Genomic DNA, 24,264 nt, shown 5'->3' with positions numbered 1-24,264 from the left:
CTGTAGCCCGGGCTGGCCTCGAACTCAGAGAGATCCTTCTGGCTCTGCCTCCCAAGTGCTTGGATTAAAGGCGTGTGTCACCACCACTCGGGCTTTTTATTTCTAAATATTGAGAGACTACTATGTGCCAGAGGGTATAGACAAACTCCTTGTTCTTATGACATCTACTTTCTAGGGAGACAATACCGAAATAAAAGATTTCTTCAGGTTATGTAAATGAAGTGAAAATCTAATAACAAAAAGAGTTTGGGGCTGGGGAAAGGGCTCAGTTGGTTAAATCCTTACCATGTGTGCATGAGGACCTGAGTCCAGTCCCCAGCACCAATATGAAAAAACAGGAATGGTGACACACACTTGTAATCCCAGTGTTGGGGAGGTAGCGTCAGGCAAATCCCTGGGGCTCCCTGGCCTAATGGATGAGCACAGGTCTCAATGAGAAAACTTTTCTTAAAAAACAGTGTGGCCTTTATACACATACACTTACATCCACACACATGGTGACTAGTTTGTAAAAGGAGATTATAAAAGGAGATTGTAGGGACTTAAGTTGCAACAGTAGATAGGGTGATACTCAAGACCTCTTTGGAGAAGGCATTTATAGCTGTATGGTAAATGACCAGAGTTGCCGTGAGCATCTCAGAGCAGATAACACTCTAAGTACAAAGAGCAGCTAGTTCCATGGCCTGAAGCTGACAGGATTTGGGGGCTGGAAAGAGTGACAACCAGGGCAAATGAATAACTGAGTCATGTCAGAAAAAAAAAAAAACGAGAGGCAGAGGGAAGAAAGATGGGGTTATATGAGCTTGTGGAATCACCTTATGCAATTGTCTTAATCACTTCTTGCTATGAAAAGATACCATGACCAAGGCAACTCTTATAAAAGGAAGCATTTCACTGGGGGCTTGCTTACAGTTTCAGAGGGTTAGTCCATTGTCATCATGGCAGGCAGGCATGGTCCTGGAGAGGTAGATGAGAGTTCTATATCCTGATGAGAGAGAGACAGAGAGATATGAAACCTCAAAACCCACCCCAGCAGCATACCTCCGCCAACAAGGCCACACCTCTAAACCTCCCCAAACAGATCATCGGCTAGGGACTAAGCCTGAAAATATAAAAGGTTGTTGGGGGCCATTCTCATTCAAACCACAACAGTTGTGTTTGTTTTTTGAGACAGGGTTTCTCTGTGTGGCTTTGGAGCCTGTCCTGGAATTCACTCTGTGGACCAGGCTGGCCTCGAACTCACAGAGATTCACCTGTCGCTGCCTCCCTCTGCTGGGATTAAAGGTGGGTACCACTACTGCCCACCCAGTATATGGACAGAGGTCTTTGTAAACATTTTTAGGGACAAGTCATGGAGGGGAGAGGAGCTTGCAAGGCCCCACCCCTCCATGAGGATTTATGAGTAGTTAATGGTTGCTGGAGGAGGGAGAGGGATTTACTTGAATGTTGCAGCTTCTGATAATGTGCCCATACTCCTGCAAACAACTCCTCCTGCCAAGTCCTCCTGTGTGCAACCCTATTGAAATCATTCGGTCATCAAAGACGAAGATAGGAAAGTGAGGGGAGACCAGTTGGGAAGAAGGGGGCAAGCGTAAGTGAGAGGGAAACCAAGTGTAAGGGGGTGTGTGTGAACATGATTGAAATAAATACATACATGTTGCGATGAAACCCATGATGAATAATATATGCTAATGGAAAATGAGGAAAATTTTAGAGAGAGTAATGTGATCTAAGCTAGGCATGGTAGCACATTCCTGTATTCCTAGCACTTGGTAGGTGGAGGCAGAAGGACTAGGAGTTCAAAGCCAGCCTTGTCTAAGTAGGTGAGTTTGAGGCTAGCATGGGCTGTGTGAAAACCATTTCAAAGATGGATGGATGGATGGATGGATGGATGGATGGATGGGTGACTTAATCTGTATTTTAAGTCAATCACTCTGGTAGCTGGATCATGAGACCAGTAAAGAATCTAAACAAAATGTTTACTCGTAGTCAGCGCAGTGGAGTTGGAAAGAAGTATAGCCCAGAACTTGCTAATTAGATGTGAATCACAAAAGAAAAAAAAACAAATATTTTTCATTATTTCTTTGTAAGACTCAGTTTTCTCGTCCTTAATAGTGTTAAAATTATCTTTTAGTAGCATGTTAAATCATACTTTTGTTAGTTGTATTTAAGTAGAAATGCAATCCTAATTTTGAGATTTGAGGATAATGGAAATTTTTAGGTGGAGCTTGCAAACTCAGGGAAATTTTAACTAATAGACCCTAGTAAAACTTAATAAAAACCACTATTTTAGGCTAGTGACCTATTCACTGGCTCTAATGTTCTGTCTGTCCATTATGGCTCCACTAGCCATATAAACCTACTTAGATTTTAAATTAATTAAATATCGTTAAAAATGTTGATTCACCCCACTCATGCTCATGTAAGCAGCCCTAGTTAAGTTCAGTGGCCACAGAAACTAAGTAAAAAAGTGAAGGTATGAAAAGAACTTGTTGGGAAAAGAAGGAGCCTGGTGGAGAGGAGAGATGACGTGGAAATGAGATGACCAGAGTGCATCGCCTTTATGTAAGACTGTTAGGTGAGTGCAAACCATGTCGAGTTGAGCCTGAACTTAGAAAAATGGAGCTCAACATTATTTTAACATTTATCAACAAGAACAAATACTGTATTTATAACCTCTTTTTCAGCACTGGTGTTATGATGGTATTTTAAAGAACTCATAGCTGGATGTGATAATGCACAGTACTCATATAATCTCAGCAGGCAGAAGGATCACTCAGATTCAAGGGCAGTCTAGGTTCTGTATTGAGAGTTTAGCCAGCTTCTCTTTCATTCCATGTTTCTATAGATAATTAGCCCTAGCTGTATTAAATTTTAATTGCAAGGCCACTGCATTTTGTGTTTCTATACTAGTCCATATGATTATATCAAATACCAAAGTTACTGCCATGGATGGAGTGCCTCAATTCTGAACTGTAAAATAGAAACAGGCCATCATACCCAAGCTCTCAGAAGCTTTGGGTCTTGATTATTTAAAGCTCCATCTATAACCTGAAGCTGGACCTTGAGGAATGTACTAATGAGCACGTAGATCAAATCATTATATTATTTTTGAAGAATTACCCAATTTTACTTGCTAATCTGTGTTTTTACTAAACTGAACTGTAATAAGGAAATTCTTATACTAAAGGAGAAAAATCTTTTTTTTTTTTTCTGACATGCACATCATGGGCAGTATGTGTGGATGCATGTGTGTGGATGTTGAAACCAGAAGTCAGCTGTAGGTGTTACTCTTTAGGGGACATCCACCTTGCTTCTTGAAATAAGGTCTGTCACTTGACCTGCACTCACATCATCAGACTAGGCTGACTCTGTAGCTCCAGGGCTCTTTGTGCCTGCACCTCACGGTGCCTGTTTGTTTATAAAAGGGTGCTGGGCCTCTGGCTGGGTTTTTGCGGGCCCCATGCTTGTGATCAGGGAGCTCTTTCCTCTGCCTGAGCTTCACTTAGCCCCTGCTCTCTTGATGGCTGTGGCTGCAAGTGACTCATCTATGCGTGACAGTTGATAGTGTTTTCCCGGGATATTGGGTGGTTCCACATGCCTCGCCTTTCTCCTGTCTATAAGGAACCAGTTCGTGGATGTGTTAGTGGCTTTACTGTAAAAAAGATGATTAACACTTTAATGCCACAGTTAGAAAGAATTTTTGTTCCATTGCCGCTTTAGTGATAAGACATTGAAAATACAGTATAGCTGAACCTGAAACTAGAAATCTTCCGAAGAGTCTCAGTATATTAACTAGATAAATTTTACTATCATAGTTAAGTTCTTATAAAACTCAAACCTGGGCAGTTATTTTAATTTTTTTCTGAATTCTCAAGGAATGGGTTGGTAAAAATAGAAAAATTTAAAACTACAGGAAAAATAAAACAAACTCACCAGATAGGGTAAATGTATGCATCTTTTTGCAAAATTGTAGTGCTTCTATAATTTTATACCTTTTTTATCAGTATGTACATTGAAAAATTTTGTTGAGAACAAGATAGTAAAATAATAAATCAAGCCATTGTTTTCCCTCAGAAACATTGAAGGTAATATTCAGATAGTGTATATGTAGTAAAAGGCCAGAATCCACTTAAGAAGTTATAGTGCCATAAACAAGCACAGAGCTGAGAAATTTATGGTCCTATTCGTAAGAAGAGCACAATAGCTTCTCTCTCTCTCTCTCTCTCTCTCTCACTCTCACTCTCACTCTCACTCTCTCTCTCTCACTCACTCACTCACTCACTCTCCCACTCACTCTTTGGCCTCCTGGGGCTTCTGCAGTAGTGAGGGATACAATGGATGGTATTCCTGGCCATCTTGTTTTGTAAGAAGCCTTTTATTTTCACCCAAGAAGCCAGTTTCTTGCCTGCCTCGTACCACTACAGAAAGACTTAATAGAACATAGACCCTTGGGACAACAAAGATCAATAGAAGTAACCTCCCTCTTAGAGCTGACAATTTTACAAAGGCTCAGAAGTGGGGAGAGAGATGAAGTAAACCCTTACCCTACCTTTCAGTATGATCCCCAAATGGCTGGTTTCCACTTGGTTCATACTGAGTACAAAAGACCTCTGGAGCCTACATAGATGCCCAGGACACCTAGTACCAGAGAAGAAGGATAAGCATCTCTAATAATCTATGAGATTGGAGTAAAAGTACTGTTGTTGTTTTTTTAATGCACAGACATCAGCATGATTATACTTTGCTATCTGGTATTTCAGTTATCCATAAGCCATCATCTAAAAATACGATATGGGAAATTTCAAACATGTTTAAAATCACATGAAATTTTAAATAGAATAATGAAATTTTATACTACTGCATTCTGGCTCTAGGACATGATTCATCCCTTTGTCCAACATATCGATTGTGTGCTGCCCACCTCTTAGTTACTCCGAAGGCACTTCAGGTATCAGATTGACTGATTAAGCACCACTATGCTGAAGTTTAAATAACCTGTACTTCACTTCATAACAACCTCAAGCACAAGCACAGGAATAGTGATACCAGCAGTTCAGATATGCCACAGGAAAGCCATAAAATTCTTTTAAGTGAAAAGATTAAGTTCTTTTTGGTTTTTTGAAACAGAGTCTTACTTTGTACCCACAATGGCCTAGAACTCCTTTGTAGACCAGACTGGCCTTGAATTCACAGAGGTTACCTGTTCTGCCCCCTGAGTATTAGGATTAAGTGAAAAGGTTTAAATTCTTAAGGAAAGAAAACAGTCATGTGCCAAGGTTGGGAGGATCTATACTACAATAGAACTATTATCTGAACTTGTGGAGAAGAAAATAAATTAGTGTTCTATAAGTACCTCATACTGCAGAAGTTATAGCCACTGTATGTGATTAGTGCCTAGTTAAAATGAAAAGAGTACTAATTTATGAGTGGAAAACATGAACCAAAAACATGTTTCAAGTGGACATTAATAAAGCATTGTACAGTTGGGAGGTGGTGGTACACACCTTTAATCCCAGCAGAGCAGGCAGATCTCTGTGAGTTCAAGGCCAGTCTGGTCTATAAAGTGAGTTACAGGACAGCCAGAGCTACACAATGAAACCCTGTCTTGAATGCCCATCCTCTGACCCCCGCCCCAAAAAGAAAGAAAGCATTAAGCAAAGACTTGAGCAAAGGGTGCCCTATTGTAAATAAGGCATTGACTGGAAGCACTCAAATTCAGGAATAGATTTGATCTGAAAAATATCAGTTGCAGGAGAAACTACTTGGCAGTGAATAAGCTTTTGCCACGTCTCTATCAAAATGAAGATGTTAATTAGAGAAATGCTGCGGACTTAAGCCAGTCTTTCTGATGCCTGTACTTTATTTGTTGCTGTTATCAAATATCTAACAATAGCAACTTATGGGAAAAGGGTATTTCTGACTTAGTTTGAGCGGGTGTAGTTCTGCAGAGCAGGGAAATGTGATAAGAGGAGCGAGAAGTGCTGGTCTTCACGTTATGTCCAGTGTCAAGGAGCAGAACAAAACGAGTGCTGGGGTCAACTCATCTTCTCCTCCGACTCAGGGTGGGGCTTCTCTGCTCAGTTAAATCTATCTCATCGGATTGACAGTCAAGATCAAACTTTACAGTTCCCAGTAGAGCACATTTTCATAAATATACCAAAGAATAAAAGCAGCAAGGCATAAAATATGGGAGGACAGATGAACTCTGAAGCTATGAAGCGGTATTGCCAAGCATATTATGAAGTCAAGAAGAGCTGACAAGATGAAGAGAACCCAAGAGCTCTCAAAAACAGTAAAATAACTACACTTTAAAAGAGACCACATTTGCAACTTTCTTTGCTGTTCATTGTAATTGTTCTCTTTCATTATTGGTTGTAATTTCTTACTGTGTTTCATTTAAAATTTAACTTTTTCATCAATATGTACATGTATAAAAACATAGTCTATGCAAAGTTTGGTGTATTCATGGTCACCGCATCTGGTGAGGGTCAAAGGTCTTAGAACATATTTTCCTACAGATAAGGTCCAACTACTATGTAAATAATGTGAACAAATCAAGACATGACAAGACTCAGTCTAAAAAAAATAAAGTTATAGTAATCGACTCAGAAGAACTGAAATTTTATTAATTGCTTGCAAAGAATTCAAATCATCTTGAAGCTCAGTAAGTTACAGAAAATAAGGCGCACACATACATACAACTTGAAGAGCTACACATAATGAATGGCACAACCTTTCATTTTAGCACTCAGGAGGCTTGGCAGGTAGATCACAAATTTAAGGCCAGCCTCAGCTACATAGCAAGTTTAATACCAACCAGTCTAGGCTAGCTAATAACTGTCTCAGAAAGAAGGGAGGGAAAGTACTAAATCAAATCAAGAAGTCCATACATGAAAATAAATTGATAATATAAAGGGTGAGGAATAATTTTTTTTATTATATTTGTGTTTTAATTTTACATATCAGCCATGGGTTCCCCTGTCCTCCCCCTTCCCGCCCCCCCAGCCCCTCCCCTTCATTCCCATCTCCTCCAGGGCAAAGACTCCCCCGGGGATTCAGTTCAACCTGGTAGATTCAGTCCAGGCAGGTCCAGTCCCCTCCTTCCAAGCCGAGCAAAGTGTTCCCTGCATATGCCCCAGGTTCCAAACAGCGAATTCATGCACTAAGGACAGGTCCCGGTTCCACTGCCTGGGTACCTCCCAAACAGTTCAAGCTATTCAGTTGTCTCACTTATCCGGAGGGCCTGATCCAAAGCCCAAACTGAGCTAGTCTGGTGATCAGATGGCCAAACACCCTAACTGTTGTGCTAGAACTCTCATCCAATAACTGATGGAAGTGGATGCAGAGATCCTCGGCCAGGCCCCAGGTGGAGCTCCAGGAGTCTAATTGTCGAGAAAGAGGAGGGACTGCAAGAGTGTGAATTGTTGAGACCAAGATCAAAAAAGCACAGGGACAAATAGCCAAACGAATGGAAGCACATGAATTATGAACCAAAAGCTATGGAGTAATCTTTAATAACCAAAGAGAAATGTTGCAGCTAAATAATGTAATAATTAGAGTGAAACTTACCTGTGAAGTCAGTAGCAGACATGATCAAGCAAATGCATCAGTGAGCTTAAAGAAAGATGATTTGAAATTTATTAAGTTAGAGGAGCAAAAGGAAAGTCAATTGAAATGAGGAGGACCTAGAATGACGGGACTCCCATCAGCCAGCAGGTGCAAGTGGTGGAAGCAGCAGCAGGGCAGTTACAGCACTTCCCAACTCCAAGAAGGGGACTGATGTCCAGACTCAGGGAGCCCAAAGAAGGAATACCAGGCAGAATGAGCCCCGAGTGGTCTACACCAGCATGATTGTACTAACCCAACTGAATCCAGAGGGAAGAGAAGTTTTTGTAAGGCCATCACATAAAATGTGCCTTCATAAGTCTGTGAGCAGATTTCACAGGAGAAACCTTGCCTCAGAACGTATAAAGAAGTCTGAGAATTGAACGAGAAAACAGCCCAGCTGAAAGTTAGGCCAAAGATCAGGCAGACACCTTACCAAAGAAGATGTGTGGGTTGCATGTACACTTAAGAAAAGCTGTTCATACCATATGTCCTCAGGGAAATACAAATAAAACAGTGAGATGCCACTGTATACCTAGAATGGACAGTTTTTGCTCAGAGCTGTAACAGCATGTGGATGGTGATAAGAGGTAGAGCAACAAGATTCACATACATCAGTAATGGAAATGTGAAGGCACAGCCAGGTCATGTGCCTTTGAATTGTTGTTCAGAGTACTGTGCGTATGTCCACAGGTTAGTGCTGCTGTGGGCTTTGGTGTGAGACACTTCTGTAGTGGGCAGCAGTCCTGCTGAAGCTCATAACTAGTCAGCGTGATAAGACGTCCAGCCAGGTAGTGGTGACACACGCCTTTGATCCTAGCACTCAGGAGGTAGAGGTAGGTGGATCTGTGAGTTGGAGGCCAGCCTGGTCTACAGAGCAAGTTCCAGGACAGCCAGGGCTAAAGCCTGTCTTGGGAATGAATGAATGAATGAATATGAGACATCTATATAAGACCCCTCTAAGGCTCAGGGGTGTCACAGAAAAAGGGATGGAAAGAATGTAAGGGCCAGAAGAATAGGTAAGTGGTATGTACCACTCATGGACATGACCTTGCTGTTGCATTCCTTAACTCACAGCGATGATTACTTGCACAAGACTGGGCCTGTCAGCATCCTGTCATGGAAGGGGGAAGAACTACTGGGCTGCATTTCACCCTGGGGGCTTATGTGTGTTTAATGGTAACCACCAAGAAGGTTCTCATATGACTCTTAAACAACCCTCTGCTCCAACAACTCCTCAACCTTCCTCCTGTAAACAACCCTAATGAAACTCACTCACTGAGTTACTTCAGAAGGAGTGGTGGGGGTTAGTTGGGAAGAGGGAAGGAAATAAGAAAAGGATAGTGGGTCAAAACACACTACATAAATGTGTTAAATCCACTGTGTAATTATACTAATAAAAACTGACTTTCAAGAGAAAAAGACACTTTTTTTTCAAAACTATACAAACTCACGTGTTGCCTTGTACTGTTACCTCTTGGTATATAATGTGTGTCCACACAAAAACAATAAGGATATTTATAGCAACTGTGTTAATGATTGCCAAAACTTGTAATCAATCAATAAGTGAATGAATAAACTAGCAGTCTAGACAATCAAATATCATTCATTGTTCAGAAGTATGAGCTCTTAAACTATGAAGATATGAAAGCCTCAAAGTGTATTGCTAAGTAAAGCAGTCTGGAAAAGCTACATATTAGGTGGTTTCAATTGTATAAAATTCTACAATAGGCAGAACTATGGAGATGGTTAAAAAAAAAAGTCAGTGGTTGCCAAGGACTAGAGGTTTGTGGGTGGGTGTGGGTGTCTGTCCGTCCGTCTGCCCGCCCGCACACGCGCATCGCACATCATAACACATATGTGAAGGTCAGGTCTGGTGATCAGGCATACATGCAAGCACCTGTACCAGCTGAGCTTTCTCACATACCTCAGATCTTGTCTTTAATCCATTTAAGCCATTCTGTGGGTTTTTTTTTTAATTGGAGATTTAAGACCAAATTGGAATTATTATTAAGAAGTTATCTTTTAATTAGAGACTGAAGACCATTTACATTTAGGGTTCTTACTGAGAAGTGTGTGTTAATTCCTGCAATTGTATTATAGTTGTTTCCTGGTTGACTTTTCTTTCTCCCTTGCTCATTTTAAAGGTTTACTGGCTTACTGACTAAAAAATGTTTGACTTTCCTATTCTATGTTCATTTCTTCTTGTGAAGTTTATTCTTAGCTTTTATAATTGCAACAGTCTTTCTCATCTGTATGTAGTAGTCTTTTAAGGTGGTTTTTGTTTTGTTTTGTTTTTTGTTTGCTTTTTTTTTTTTTTGTGGTGCTGGTTTAGAGATCAGGAATTGCTTAGTTTATGCTTATCCTGAAGTCTGTTTAATCCATCCATTTAAGGGATAATGGATAACATTGCTGGATGTAGAAACCTTGGCTTGTAGTTATTTACTCTCAAGGCTAGAAGCACATCATCCTGTACTTTCTTGGCTTTTATTTCTTCTGAGAGATCTGACCTCATACTGATAGGTTTGTCTTCGTAAGTAACTTGGCTCCTTTTCTTTTGCAGCTTTGAATATTCTTTCTTTGGTCTGAATTCTTCTCAGGGAGAGGTTCTTTCCTGGTCCTGTTGGGAATTCTAGATGTTTTCTGATCTTGGATGGCTACAACTTCTCCTAGATTTAGGGGACTTTCTGCTTGTAATTTCATTAAATGTGTTGGGGGATTTGTTTGCCTTTTCCTGACAGTACTCTTTCTCCTGCTTGATCTAGTGTGCTATCTCCTGGATCCATATGGTATGCAGTCCACTGGATCAAATTTGTTTTGTTTTTGCTTAACTTTTATTTCCAGAGTTTCCATGAGGGAGGAGTAGTTTTGAGTAGTTTTTAGAATCTACCTTTGCTGAATCTCTTATACAAGTTGTTTAATTTTTCATCCTAGTCTTGAATTGACTTCCTTAAGCTTATTTGAATCTTCTTTTCAGTCTTGGTCGTTTTTAACTTAAGTGCTTTAATTCTTTAACATTTCAACCATTTCAATATCATTTGATTGGGTTATTGAGGAATAAACTTTCATAGCATCAAATTTCCTTTATATTTCTTGTGTTTCTGTACTGCAAATTTGTACATCTGTTGGGATCTGTATCTTTTACATAGGGGTCTTAGTAGAAGCTATCTCTTGAGGTCTCAGTCCCCATTGCCACTCAGAGGAGAGAAAGCAGACATAGTTCAGAAACAGACCAGATATTTAAAAGCATAGAAAAATAAAAATAAAAACAAAGCTAGGTGGTTCAGTGCCTTTAATACCAGCCCTCTGGGGCAGAGACAGGTGGATCTCTGTGTGTTGAAGTTCAGCCTGGTCTACATATCTAGCTCTAGGACAACAAGGACTACATAGAGAGACCCTGTCTCCAAAAAAGAAAGGAAAGGAAAGGAAAGGGGAAGAAGGGGGAGGGGAAAGGGGAAAGAAAGGGGAGAGGAAAGGAAAGAGGGGGAGGAGGGAGGGAGGAAAGAAAGAAAGAAAAGAAAAAAGATGTGGTAAATGCCTTCTTATGCCAAAGGCTCTGTGCTAATATGGGCCTGGGAAATGTCTGCAAAGCAGCTGAATTTCTACCACTTGTCTCTTGGACTTCAAAGGCATGGAAAGCATCAGGGCCAAGGCAGTCTGTGTTGGCAGGTCAGGGCACAGACACTTAAGTGTTCAATCTGTATTTTGCCATGTAGCTTGGTACCTTTTCTCAGTATGGCATGTCCATCTTGCTTCTCTCTACATCTGCTTGCTACTCATCTGAGTCTGCCCTTCTTCTTCCCAGCATTCTCTGTTTGGCTCTCCTACCTAACTTTATCCTGTCCAGTTAAACTAACAACAGCAACATATATTCACAAGGTGTAAAGGAATATTCCACAGGTGGTCACTCACTTGGTGGAAAGAGGATACCTATAGGGCTTGTGGATATAAAAATATACTGGCTACTGCTCTCATTGGAGGTGAAGTTTGACTACTATGCCTAAGATGATTCACCACCACAGTTCCACGAATAAGCTAGTGTAGGGGTTCCTTCCCCAGCGGCTGCTTAGTGTGCAAATATCAGATCTCCCATTTTACGCTGTGTTGTAGGTTTTCTTTTAGATCTCTTTCTATTTTGTATGTGTGGGTGTTTTGTTTGTATGTGTATCTATGCACCATGAGATCAGAAGAGAGTGTTGAATCCCCTGGAACTGGAGTTAAAAACAATTGTGAATTACCATGTGGGTGCTAGGGCCCAAACCCAGTGAGACCTGTCTCAAAAAAGAAAACTTAATCCTCAAATTCATGTGAATTTGGAGATGGAGCCATTGGCAGGTCATTAGGATTAGCTCGTAAGTGTAAAACTATATTGGCATTAATATCTTTTGAAAGTAAGAGAGACAGAAACTGATGAGCTTGACTAATCATGCTATGATTCCCTCTCCTTTCCTTCCCCATGGTGTGATGCAGCAAGAATGTGCTCATCAGATGCCACCTTCCTGTTTTTAACTGACCAGTCTCCAGAACTATGTGCTAGGTAAATTTGTATCTTTTGTAAATTACCTCATCTGGGGTATTTTGTTAAAGCAACAGAAAATGCACTAAGATAGATTATTAACTCCACAATTGTTATATTGCTGTCAGCTTTGTGTCTTAGTTCAAAATATGAAAATCAGTTTATCATAGTTTCGTTCAAAGAAATAGACTTTAAATGCCAAGTTCCACATTCATTCTTGTTTCTCAACTTAAATAAACATAAATGGCCTTCAACTCTTAACTGTACTTACTTGCATTTACAAGTATTTTCATTTGCAGAGAGTACTAAACTCAGAAGCTGAGAAGGTACTTCCTTCTAAATTATTCTAATGCAGTGAATGAAATTTTCCCAGTTGCTTAGAGTTTTGTTGGGTGTTATGTAGGTTTTACAGACATATATAATCTTAGTGTATAGATTTGAACTGTCTTTAAAATATGTTGTTTCCATCTTCTCTGGTAGCTGTTACAAACAATATCTAAAGAAAAAAAAAAGAGTTTAAAGTGACAAAATGTAAAGACCTTATTTTGTTGATTACTTGAGAAGACAGTAGATAATCAATGGGGGCCACATAGGCTCTCTAGTGAGACCTTGCTCAAGGTCAGAGAATCTGAGCTTGCTTTACCCAGCAGAGCTGCCTAATGGGATGATTTGGCCATGGGCATATTTACCAGGTGTTTGGAAGGGTCTACACTTGAATGTACATTGTGCTTTGATCTTGCAAGGGGGAAGTCTTTTTGCCTCTCCCCTTGGCATGGTGTAAAAAGCCCTTTTGAATAAATTTTGAGGTGGCTGGGAATTGACCCAGGGCCCTCCTGAAGCTATCCTGTGTTTCTTTCTTTCTTATCTCCTTTCTATATGATATTTCTTCATTCCTCTTCCCCCCACCCCCACCCCAAGAACCCTTGAGCAGGTCGAAGCTGGGACTCTGATAGGCTCCCCCAATAATCTTTGTGGCTAAAAAATAAAATAATGAGAAAAATAGTGCTAGAATTTGAGAATCATAAAACACTATATTTGGGAGTTGTTTATTGGGTTTTGGTGGTGATGGTGGTGGTAGTGGGGTTTTGAGACAGGGTCTTTCTGTGTAGTCCTGGCTGTCCTTGAACTCCGTTTGTTTAAGATTTATTTAATTTTGCTTGATGTGTTGGCACATGCCTTTAGTTCTAGCACTTGGGAAGCAAGGGGAGACAGATTTCTGTGAGGTGAAGTTCAGCCAGGTCTACATAGTGAGTTCCAGGACAGCCAGGGCTACAAAGAGAGACCCTGTCTCAGAAGACAAAAACAAAATAAACAAAAAAAGATTCATTTAATTTTATCTGAATGTGTGTGTGTGCCTGGACATATGTTTGTATAATACATATGTTCAGATCTTGAGAACTATAATAGGATAAAGGCTATTGCAAACTTCTGTGTGGCTGCTGAAAACTGAACCCAGGTCCTCTGTAAGAGCAGTAAGCACACTTAATGGTGAGCTGTCTCTTCAGCCCTCATTTTTAAGAGTATAGTTCAAGAGATGCTTATAGATTAACGCTGCTGTATAGCCACCAAATTCAAAATGTAGAACATTTTTTAATCAAAGAAATTCTACTCTGCCCCTCCACCCCCGTCATCTTTAACCCTGAGGAAACAATGACCCAAACCTACCAATTGATTGTTCTAGAATTTCATACAGATTGAATAATACAATAAATACAATTTTGCTTTATGTCCATAATATATATAAGCACTTTGTTTTTCATTGCTTATTCCATTGTGTAGATGTGTTAATTGTGTATTTATTCACCAATTGGGTAATATTTAAATTGTTTCTAATTTTATTTCTATTATGAATAAAGTTGCTGTGAACTTTTGGATCAAATTCTCTCTCTCTTGGGTAAGTTCTTACAATTGGAATTATTGGCCTGTATCTAACTCTTCATCAAATTGATGAACTATTTTCAGAATGTGTTATTTTGCACTCTGGAAGTAATGTGTGAGTTTTAGTTGTTCCATATCCTTGCCCACACTTGGTGTTGTGAATCTTTGTCATTTTAGACATTATAGGGTATGTGTGGTTATCTATCTCCCTGTGGTTTTAACTTCCGTTTCCCTGGTGGGTGATAATGATGAACATTTTCATATGCAGTTCACCTTCCTTCTTTCTTGGTTGCAGTGCCCCTTCAGACCTGGTTTTTCTTTTTCTGAGACAGGCTCTAAATGTGGCACAGGCTGGCCTGGCACTCACTGTGTAGCACTGTGGCCTTGGGCTTGTGGCCTTCCCCCTGGAACCTTCCAAGTGCTGGAATTCCAAGCATCTGCTTAAAATTCTTTTGGATCACAGTCTTTTAATTAGATATATGTCTTAAAATAGTTCTTGTCATCTCTAGTTTGCCCTTCATTTTTAACTGTCTTTGAGAACAAGATTTTAACTTAATAGACAACTTACAGTGAAAGAAGTTCTAGCTCTTGAATGATGCGTGGCAGAAGTAAACATCTGCCTTTGTGCTTTACTGCCCCACACACTTGTGGGCATGTACGAGTCACCAGTGGGAGCTGAACTGAAGGGAAAACACTGAGATTGTGTGGCTCCTGAATACGAGTAGACATTGAGAACAGTGCAGTTTTTACTTATAGACTCTCATCTTCTAAACACTTTTTCTTTTAGAAGTATTTAATTTTTCTTTCTTCTGAGAAATTAACTTGTTTTTAATTCCACATGTAACAAATTAGAATACAGAATAACTTTGTTTTTTGGTTTGGTCTTTGCTTTTGCCTTTGCTTTCTAGTTTTTGGTTTTCTTTTAAGAGTATTTGTTTTGTTTTCAGACAGGGTCTCTTGTATGTAGCCCTGCCTGTTCTGGAATTCACTGTATAGACCAGGCTGGTATTGCACCTACAGAGATCTGTCTACCTCTGCCTTCCAGTACCGGGAATAAAGGAGTACACCATGGCTGGCAAGAGCAGCTTTCTGTGTCCTTCGTTAATGTGAAAATTGTTGGCATCTATTTTCATGATTGTCTTTGAACTTTTTAAAAAGTAAAATGCTTCCAGTCATCAATGAGATACTGCCTTGAAAGATCAATTTGAAACTTTTTGAAGGACAAAACTTAGATTATTTCCCTTAGTAATCCTTCTAACATATTTTCTTGACAGTATTTTACATTGGTTCTAAGCACTTTCATGGATTAAAGTTATTGTTAAAGTTATCCTAAATGTTTTGTTATTAATGAAATCTCTAGTTGGTTACTAATACCTAAATTTTAAAAAGAAATGGAAAGGAAAGGACATGACTGTTCCTAGGTATGGTGGAGGAGAAAGTGTATTCTAGATAAAGAGGAAAACATAGGTAGAGGCAGGGATAGAGAAATCTGGGAGAGTCCAGAGTGGCCATGGCCACACTGAGATGGACCGTGTGGGGAGAAGAGAAAGAAGGGAGAGATGGGATCCGATGCTGCAGCCAGGAGGTCAAAGGCACAAAAGGGCTGGGCGAGCAAAATGTCTGGATTATACAGGGAAGGGAAGCCCAGATCATGGCTTTTCAGGGCAGGGTATGCCAGTCATACCCTGTAACAGGACTGAGGGATGCTGGGAGAATCTGGCAGCCAGGTCCACATTCGTATGTTAAATTGATACTTCAACCTTTTGTCCCAGATTTGAAACTTAACACTACTATTTAGGAGTGTGTATCTTAACTATTTATTTGTTTCCTTGCATTTTATTTAGAATATTGCTGTTAGAAAATTATTTTACAGCTGAAATTACCTAAAACTTTAAAGATTTTTACATAGTTTTTGTTGGGTTTGGTTTTTGGAGACAAGGTTTCTCTGTGTAACAGCTCTGGCTGTCTTGGAACTTGCTTGTAGCCCAGGCTGGCCTTGAACTCACAGAGATATGACTGCCTCTGCCTCCCCTGTTTTGGGATCAGAGTTGTTTGCCGCCATCACCTGTTTCACTTGAGAAGTTCTTGTGATTGACATCTCTTGTAACTTAAAGTTCTCAGTGTCACCTCGTTGCTCGTACCTAAGACCTGTGAACTCAGCAGCTGGCTTTGGTCACAGTGTTGTCCACAGTCATTAAACTTGAGTATGAGCTGTACCTGGTCTACTTCCTTTACCATGTTTGCTGTTTCTCCATACTGTCGCACTGAATGTGCGCAGCTGTCCAAAGGCCATTTGGTTCTAAGTGAGTTGGATGGAAACTCTTCTAAAATATCCCTTCTACGTATTTTAGTATGTGTGTGTATTAAACATTTAGAAAATCACTTTCCATTTTCTCCTATAGGAATCTCCAGAAGTTTAGTCTTTTTGGAGACATAAGTGTTATGCAGCAGCAAGGAAGTTTATCCAGCACATACCTCAGCAGGGTAGACCCTGATGGCAAGAAGATTAAGCAGTAAGTCATACAGTAAGCTTTACAGGGGCTTATGTTAATAATGAGTCTAGTTTTTTACTGGAAAAAAATCACAAGACAGAATCAAGAAAAATGATCTTTGTTTTCTTTTTAAAAAAATGGAGGTAATCCATAGGATTGAAGATCTGAAGATTTGATACTAATTTGAGCTAAGAAAACAGATTCCATGTGAATGCTGCATAGACATGGTGGCTCCTTATGATTCTGACCTTGAAAGGCCAGAGACCAAGGATCCCCACAGCAAGCTGGCCAACAGAAATGAGCCCTATCAGCAAGCTCTGGTTTGAGAGAGCCTGCTTTATACACACACAAACACATACATACACGCACTCACACATAAACACACAAGCACGCACGCACATGTGCATGTACACATGCACACAGTGTTGGGGTAGAGTATATGTCCTAGAAACATCTTAACAGTTCATTTTAGTGGTGGTTATGTGACACTCAATGGCATAAGTCTTTTAGGATAAATTATATAGCTTGCTGGGTAATTGTTGCTGTATAAATTCTTAATATTTTATTTTATGCCTTTCAAATATTTTGCCTGCATGTATGTATGTATGTATGTGTATATATATATATATATGCACCACATGAGTGTCTGGGTCCTACAAAAGTCAGAAGAAGGAGTCAGATCTCTGGAACTAGAGTTACAGATGGTTGTGTGCCAGTATATGAGTGCTGGGAAATGAACCCAGATTCTCTGCAGAAGGAAGTTTTCTTATTCACAGCTCCTTACTGCTATTTAAAGGTGTTATTTTTCACTTCCCTTTGTTATAAAATAAGTCATATGTCATCAGTCTTCCATAATGTTAGTTAAAAAAAATGTTCTTTTCCTCAGATGAGAAACATTCTACATATTTAGTGTATCTTATTTATTATATTGTAATGTGAGTTTAATTGCATTTGTAGGTGGATATAAATCAGTGAGGAAAAAATGTATCTCAACATTGAATGCTATGTATTGCCCATTTTTAAAAAGATTAGTGCTGAGTGCTCATGACATCATTGTGACATGTTTTCCTCGTAGAATTCAGCAGCTGTTTGAAGAAATACTGAGCAATAGTAGGCAACTAAAATGGCTGTCCTGTGGATTTATGCTGGAAATAGTGACCCCAACATCACTGTCGTCTCTATCTAACTCAATTGCCAACACTATGGAACACCTGAGTTTACTGGACAACAATATTCCTGACAACAGCACTCTTATCACTGCAGTTGAACTAGAGCGGTTTGTAAACCTGCGTTCACTTGCCCTGGATTTCTGTGACTTTACAGCTGAGATGGCAAGAGTCTTAACCGAAAGCAACCATGTGCCTTTGCAGCGACTGTCTCTCCTGGTCCACAATGTTTCAGTGATGCACAAGTCATTAGACAACATGCCAAACGATGAGCACTGGAAAGCCCTATCACGAAAGAGCTCCAGCCTTCGGGTCTATCTAATGGCTTTTGATGTCAAAGGTGAAGACATGCTAAAGATTCTGAAACCCAGTATACCACTTGAGAGAGTTCACTTTGACAGCTACGTCACTTGTGTCTCAGGGGCTATTGTTGATCTTATATCCAGGCAGTACGACAAGTTCCTCACTCATTTTATATTGATGAATGACGTCATTGACACGTCTGGTTTTCCAGATCTTAGTGACAACCGAAATGAAGATCCGTTGGTTTTATTAGCATGGAGGTGCACAAAGCTTACTCTTTTGGCAATTCATGGTATGTAGTTTTGTTCACTATAACTTGATACTGACATCATACCTAAAGTATTTTGTGCTGGTAAATATATCACAAATTAGAAAGTCCTATCTCAACTGAGTGCTCTTTCTCAGCACCCCTCTAATGCTTTTGTGAGGCATTTGATACTACATAAGTGTTTTCTAGGCCAGCCTGAGCTAGAGACTGAGACTTTGTTTAAAAAATAATAATAAACAAGGTATGGTGCCTCACACTTTTAATCTCAGCACTTGAAAGACAGAGGCAGGCGGATCTCTGTGAATTCAAGGCCAGCCTGGTCTACAAAGCCAGGGATGCTACACAGAGAAACCTTGTCTCAAAAGAATGAATGAATGGATAAATAAATAAATAAATAAACTGGGCAGTGGTGGCGCATGCCTTTAATCCTAGCACTTGGGAGGCAGAGGCAGGCGGATCTTGTGAGTTCGAGGCCAGCCTGGGCTACCAAGTGAGTTCCAGGAAAGGCGCAAAGCTACACAGAGAAACCCTGTCTCGAAAAACCAAATAAATAAATAAATAAATAAATAATAAAGCAAGCAAAGAATGTCTTAAGCTTTCTATACTAGCTCATTGTTTCTGAAACTTTCTTAGCCTGCAGTTCTAATTTTCAGGTTTTACTTGATTGGGCCACACAAAGGTAGTAGCCAGAAACAGATCCATATTAAAAGTAGTAAGGAGCTGTCAGGGAAGATGCTTCAGTGAATAAAGTGCTTACTCTGCAAGTGTGGGACCAGAGTTTTGCTCTCCAGAACCCATAAAACAGCCAGGCAATTTGGTGACCATCTCAAGTCCTCTACTCAGGCAAAGAGAATCCCTGGGTCAAACTGGCTGGCTGGACTAGCCAATCGAGCTCTGATTCCATTTTAAGATCCTGCCTCAACAAATAAAGTAGAGAACAACCAGGGAAGACACCATGTCATCTTGAGACCTCCATAAGCAGGCACACACCCATACACATGTACATGCATAGACAGTATATTTAAAAAAAAAAAAAAAAAACGGATCAGCAGACATCAGGTTATTTGAAAGTTAACTTAAACGAGCCCTTTTAAAGCTTTTTCTTCTTTGTTCTTCTCTATGTTAAATAGAGATAAAGCTTGCCCATCAGCTGCCGCCCTTATCCTTTTCCAGGGTGACCTCTGTTCTGAAGTTGATATATAATCCTATGATTTCTATGACTTCTGATAATGAACAGTTACTTTCAAAGTTTCAGGTGTCATGACTTTGGACTGTGAGACACCATAGGAAATTAGTTTTACAATGAAAAATTCCATTTTGTTTGGTTTGGTTTTTCAAGACAGGGTTTCTCTGTATGTCCCTGGCTGTCCTGGAACTCACTTTGTAGACCAGGCTGGCCTCAAACTCAGAGATCAGCCTGGCTCTGCCTCCCGAGTGCTGGGATTAAAGGTATGTGCCACTACTGCTGGGCTCTATATATTGTTAATCAGGACTTATATAGGAAATAAAATGTGCTCCTTATGATAAACCATTATCCAAAGTTAAAAATGTATTTATATACTTTAAATGTCTTCTGTTTTGCTGAATGAAATACCAGAGTAAGATTATACACCACTTAACAGCCCACCATTCTGTGGTGTTCTTAAAGACAATGTGAAACTCCTAGGTAATCATGTTTCTTTTATTCTCAGTTTAAAGGGGAAAGGTCAAATATGGTGAAATATAAATGTGAAGCTTCTCAAGAAGCACTTGCTGAGACACAGCCTAAACTTGTTGGAGACAGACTAAAACAGAAGAGAATAACAGAGTTACCTTTTGTTTATCTTTAAGGTTACACCGTGTGGGCACACAACCTCATTGCCATTGCTCGTCTTCGTGGCTCTGATCTAAAAGTGCTTGAAGTCACCGAAGAAAGCATTGATTTTGACCAAGGTGAACTGGCTGACCAGGATGTGGATCCAGTGCATAACCTTATTGAGCAGGTATCCCTGGGCCTTGGTCAGCCTTGGCACGCAGTCTTGGACATTGAATCACTCAGTGTCTTCACTGAACCAAATCGTCATTTTTACAGAGAGATGCAAAGCTTCAGCGAAGACATTTAGCTTTTTTAAAATGTATAATTCCTCTGGCTACATATGCAAGTAGGGTCCCATTATGTTTTTTTTCTTTCAGTAGTATAAACTAATCCTTTTGTGCTGTGTTTAATCAGTATTAGCTTTATAGAATTATATATGTATATTCTACTTCTTGATCAAAGAACGTAGTCGGGTATTGGTTTTAGAAGTTCAAAGTGACATTGTATAGGGCTTTCACGGTTAATGAGATTGTTACCAAACCTTAAGGATATACAGCCAATGATTATCTGAGGTTGCTGGCTAACTTTGTTTTTCACTGAGTTACTCTGCCTTTTTGACATTTTTATTCTTTGTCGGAATCCAGAGCTCAGGAGCCAAATATTTTTATACGTATATATATATATATGAATATCCATAGCCTGGTGGATTTGTATGCAATGCACTGCATCTATGTATTCTGATAGCATCTCATTGATTTTGGTTTGAAATAGAAGGGAAAATAGTATCCCAAATGAGTTATCTTTAACAGAACGCTGAGTTTAACTTTCATTACCAATATAATAATTGATATTGCCAATTACCATTCTGAATTTCATATAGTATAAGTTAGATATTGCTTTAATCCCTTTTTAAATGCATTTACATAAACATGAAACTCAAATTGCTGGATTTTTTAAACTATATCTGTCGTAATTTTTTCATCTGTTACATTCAAGTTAGCTTCTTTAGCCCAGAAATCAACATTGTAGAAGAAGAAAGAACCATATTCCAGGGAAACTTCTGAGGCTAAGTCAAAGCACAGAACTGTAGACACACAGGCTTGCAAACCAACATTAGTCGTGAAATCCCTAACAAGTCACTGGATCTCTCTGTCAGCGCGCGTGTCAGCTGCCAAAGAATAGATTTACATGAAGAAGTGCCCACATGCTGGCAGGGGCTGGCCAGCTTTGGCCAGCCAGATACTGCTAGATTGTAATATTTAAGGTCGAATTTCGACCTGTGGTACACAGCTGTGCTGTGGCTCAGTCAGCAACCTCAGAACTCTGAAAAAAAAAACAAAAAAACAAAAAACAAAAAAAAAAAAATGCACCTGTTTCACTGTGAATAGTGAATGTAAAGGAAAGAAAGGAAAACCAAAAGCTTGTTCCATCACAGGTATGAGCTGCTATGATACATGAAGAACATTCCATGAAGTATGTTTTAAAACCTTGTTATATCTGAGTGGCTTTAAAAGCCAATAACTGTTTCAGGGCAACCGCGGTACAGACGTGGTCTCTGTGAGACTTCCACCTGACCCAAGTTTTAAGTGGTACGAATGTTGTGCATTTAACGTTAAGGACAGTCTGCAATAATAAAGTAAGTAGCCAACGTGGGTGCCCAGCAGTGCTGAGACCTGGCTGCTCTATTGTAAGCTTTGGAAACACAATTTATGCAACAGATGTCCAGATATGATTCTATTTATGGAAAAAGTTTATATGTTTTACAAATGGTTTTACCATCTTATATTAAATGACCTTTTGACAGGTGTGCACTGTTTTGTCTCCAGTGAGCACATACCATGCGGATTTTATATGTACATCAGTAGTGTGAATCCACTGGCACAGTGTGTGTAAATGCCAGATGTGGTGAGATTTTATCTTGTATATGTGATCAGATAAAATAACTCCTGACAGAAACTGTAAGGAAACCAGCTGAATGTTTGACCTGATGACTGATGTTGTATGGTTTATGTTAAATGTATATTCTTTTAATCAATGAATAAAGCATTAAAAAGTGACCATTGTAATGTATTTTATTGTATATGAAGCATGAAGTGTTCAATGTTTAAATAAAAATCTTAGGCCACAGAGTTTAGAAAGTCAAAGTCATGTCCCCCATCTCCTACCCCCCCCCCCCCGTCTACTCACCCCCCAGACACACACACACTTTTTGAGAAAAGGCAAGCTTCAAAACAGACATTAAGCCAAGCATGATGACACACTCCTATAATCCTGGCTCTTGAGAAATAGAGACAGGAAGATCCCAAGTTTAAGGTCAGTGTCTTAGTTACTTTTCTGTTGCTGTGACAAAACACGTGACCAAGGCATCTTATAAAAGAGTGTTTAATTGAGCTTACAGTTTCAGAGGTTTAAAGTCCAAGATGGAGAAGGAAAAGCATGGCAGCAGGGACATCTGAGAACTCAAATCTTGATCCACAAGTAGGAGGCAGAAAAAGAGCCAAGCATGGCACGGGTTATTGTTCTATTGCTGTGTAGAGACATCATGACCAAGGCAACAACTATAAGGGAAAGCATTTAACTGGGGGTTGCTTACAGTCTCAGTGGCTTAGTCCATTGTCATCATGTGAGGAGAATGGCAGCATGCAGGCAGGCATGGTGCTGAAGAAGTAACTGAGTTTTACATCCTGATCCTCAGGCAGCAGGCTAGGGCCAAGGGATGGAGGGTAGACTTGGCCTGGCATAAGATTTTGAAACCTCAAAGCCCATCCCCAGCAGCAAACCACTTCCAACAAAGCCATACCTACTAAGCTTTCCAGACAGCCTACCAACTGGTGACTGATCATACAAATATGATTTCTCCTATTTATTCTCTCTGCCTACCAGTCCCACCTATCCTTTCTCCTGCAAAGACCATGGGTTCCATCCCCAGCTGTGGTGTTTTGAAAGAAAATGGCCACCAAAAGGAGTGGCATTATTAGGTGGCCTTATTGGAAATGTGTTACTGTGAGGATGGGCTTTGAAGTCTTTTTTGCTTAAGCTTCCCTCAGTGTGAAAGACAGTTGACTTCCTATTTCCTGCAGGATGTAGCACTCTCAACTTCAATACCACATCAGCATCCATGCTGCCCATGCTCCCTGTTACGATGATAATGGACTGAACCTCTGAAACTGTAGGAAGCCACCCTAATTAAATGTTTTCGTATAAAGATTGCCTTGGTCATGGTGTCTTTTCACAGCAATAAAAACCCAAACTAAGACAGAAGTTGGTACCAGAGACTGAGATATTGCTGTGGTAGGCCTGACTATGTGTTTGTTTGAAGAAATTTGGACTTTTGGTGCTTTGGGTTTGGGAAGCAGTTGGAATGCTTTAAGCCATATCAGTAGGAGCATGAAAGACAGTGGTACTAAGAGTTATTTGAACTATGGGGGGTTCACTCAAGAGGTTTCAGAGGAGAAGAATTTTAGTATGTTGTCTAAAGATCATTCTTGTAATATTTTGTGAAGAAAGTGGTTGCCTTTTGTCCTTGCCCAAAGAGTTTGCCTGAGTGAAGTGTTTTGGATTAATTCTGTTGGCAGAAGAAATCTCAAAAGAGCCTAGTATAGACACACTGTTGTGTGGTTTTTAGTGGTAACCCCAATGAAAATTTATAATGAAAAGGAGCAAGCTGAGCAGGGTAAATTACAAGCTGTAAATTTTGAGGAGACAAAGAGCTCCAGGAAGTGGAATGAAGCTAAATCCTATGTACAAGAAGATAAATGGACTAAGAAATGGAATAAAGGGAGTGGTGACCTCAGGGCAATGTTGTTTGTTTTTGCTCTTTTGGGGAACCCGACACCCAGCTCCCAGATAAATCATACACAGACGCTTATTCTTAATTATGAATGCCCAACCTTAGCTTGGCTTGTTTCTTGCCAGCTTTCCTTGAATTATCCCATCTGTTTTGCCTCTGGGCTTTTCCCATTCTCTTACTTCTGTAAATCATAATCTTACTCCAAGCTTGCTGTGTAGCTGGGTGGCTGGCCCCTGGAATCCTCTTCCTTCTCTGGCTACTTCTCTTTCCTTTTCTATTCCTGTATAACTTTCTTTGTTTCTTACTTCTTTTTCTCCTCCTCCAAGATTTCTCCTATTTATTCTCTCTGCCTTCCAGTCCCACCTATCTTGTCTCCTGCCATGCTATTGGCTGTTCTTTATTAGACCACCAGGTGTTTTAGACAGGCACAGTAACTCAGCTTCACAGA

At 39.9% G+C, this 24,264-nt stretch overlaps 1 protein-coding gene across 1 annotated transcript in view; it reads left to right on the top strand.

Annotated features, from left to right (window-relative positions):
* Positions 1–22,083, top strand: part of Fbxo33 (F-box protein 33) — a 29,151-nt gene extending 7,068 nt beyond the window's left edge. Inside the window, exons 2-4 of the mRNA XM_036206380.1 lie at positions 16,405–16,515; positions 17,570–18,255; positions 20,062–22,083. Of these exons, the coding sequence (XP_036062273.1) occupies positions 16,405–16,515; positions 17,570–18,255; positions 20,062–20,333 (1,069 nt within the window). The 3' untranslated portion in view covers positions 20,334–22,083. The remainder of the gene's footprint in view (positions 1–16,404; positions 16,516–17,569; positions 18,256–20,061) is intronic.
* The last annotated feature ends 2,181 nt before the right edge of the window (positions 22,084–24,264 follow it).

Source organism: Onychomys torridus, chromosome 14 (assembly GCF_903995425.1).
Source record: "Onychomys torridus chromosome 14, mOncTor1.1, whole genome shotgun sequence".
Lineage (NCBI taxonomy): Eukaryota > Metazoa > Chordata > Mammalia > Rodentia > Cricetidae > Onychomys > Onychomys torridus.
This window is presented reverse-complemented; position numbering and strand designations above follow the sequence as displayed.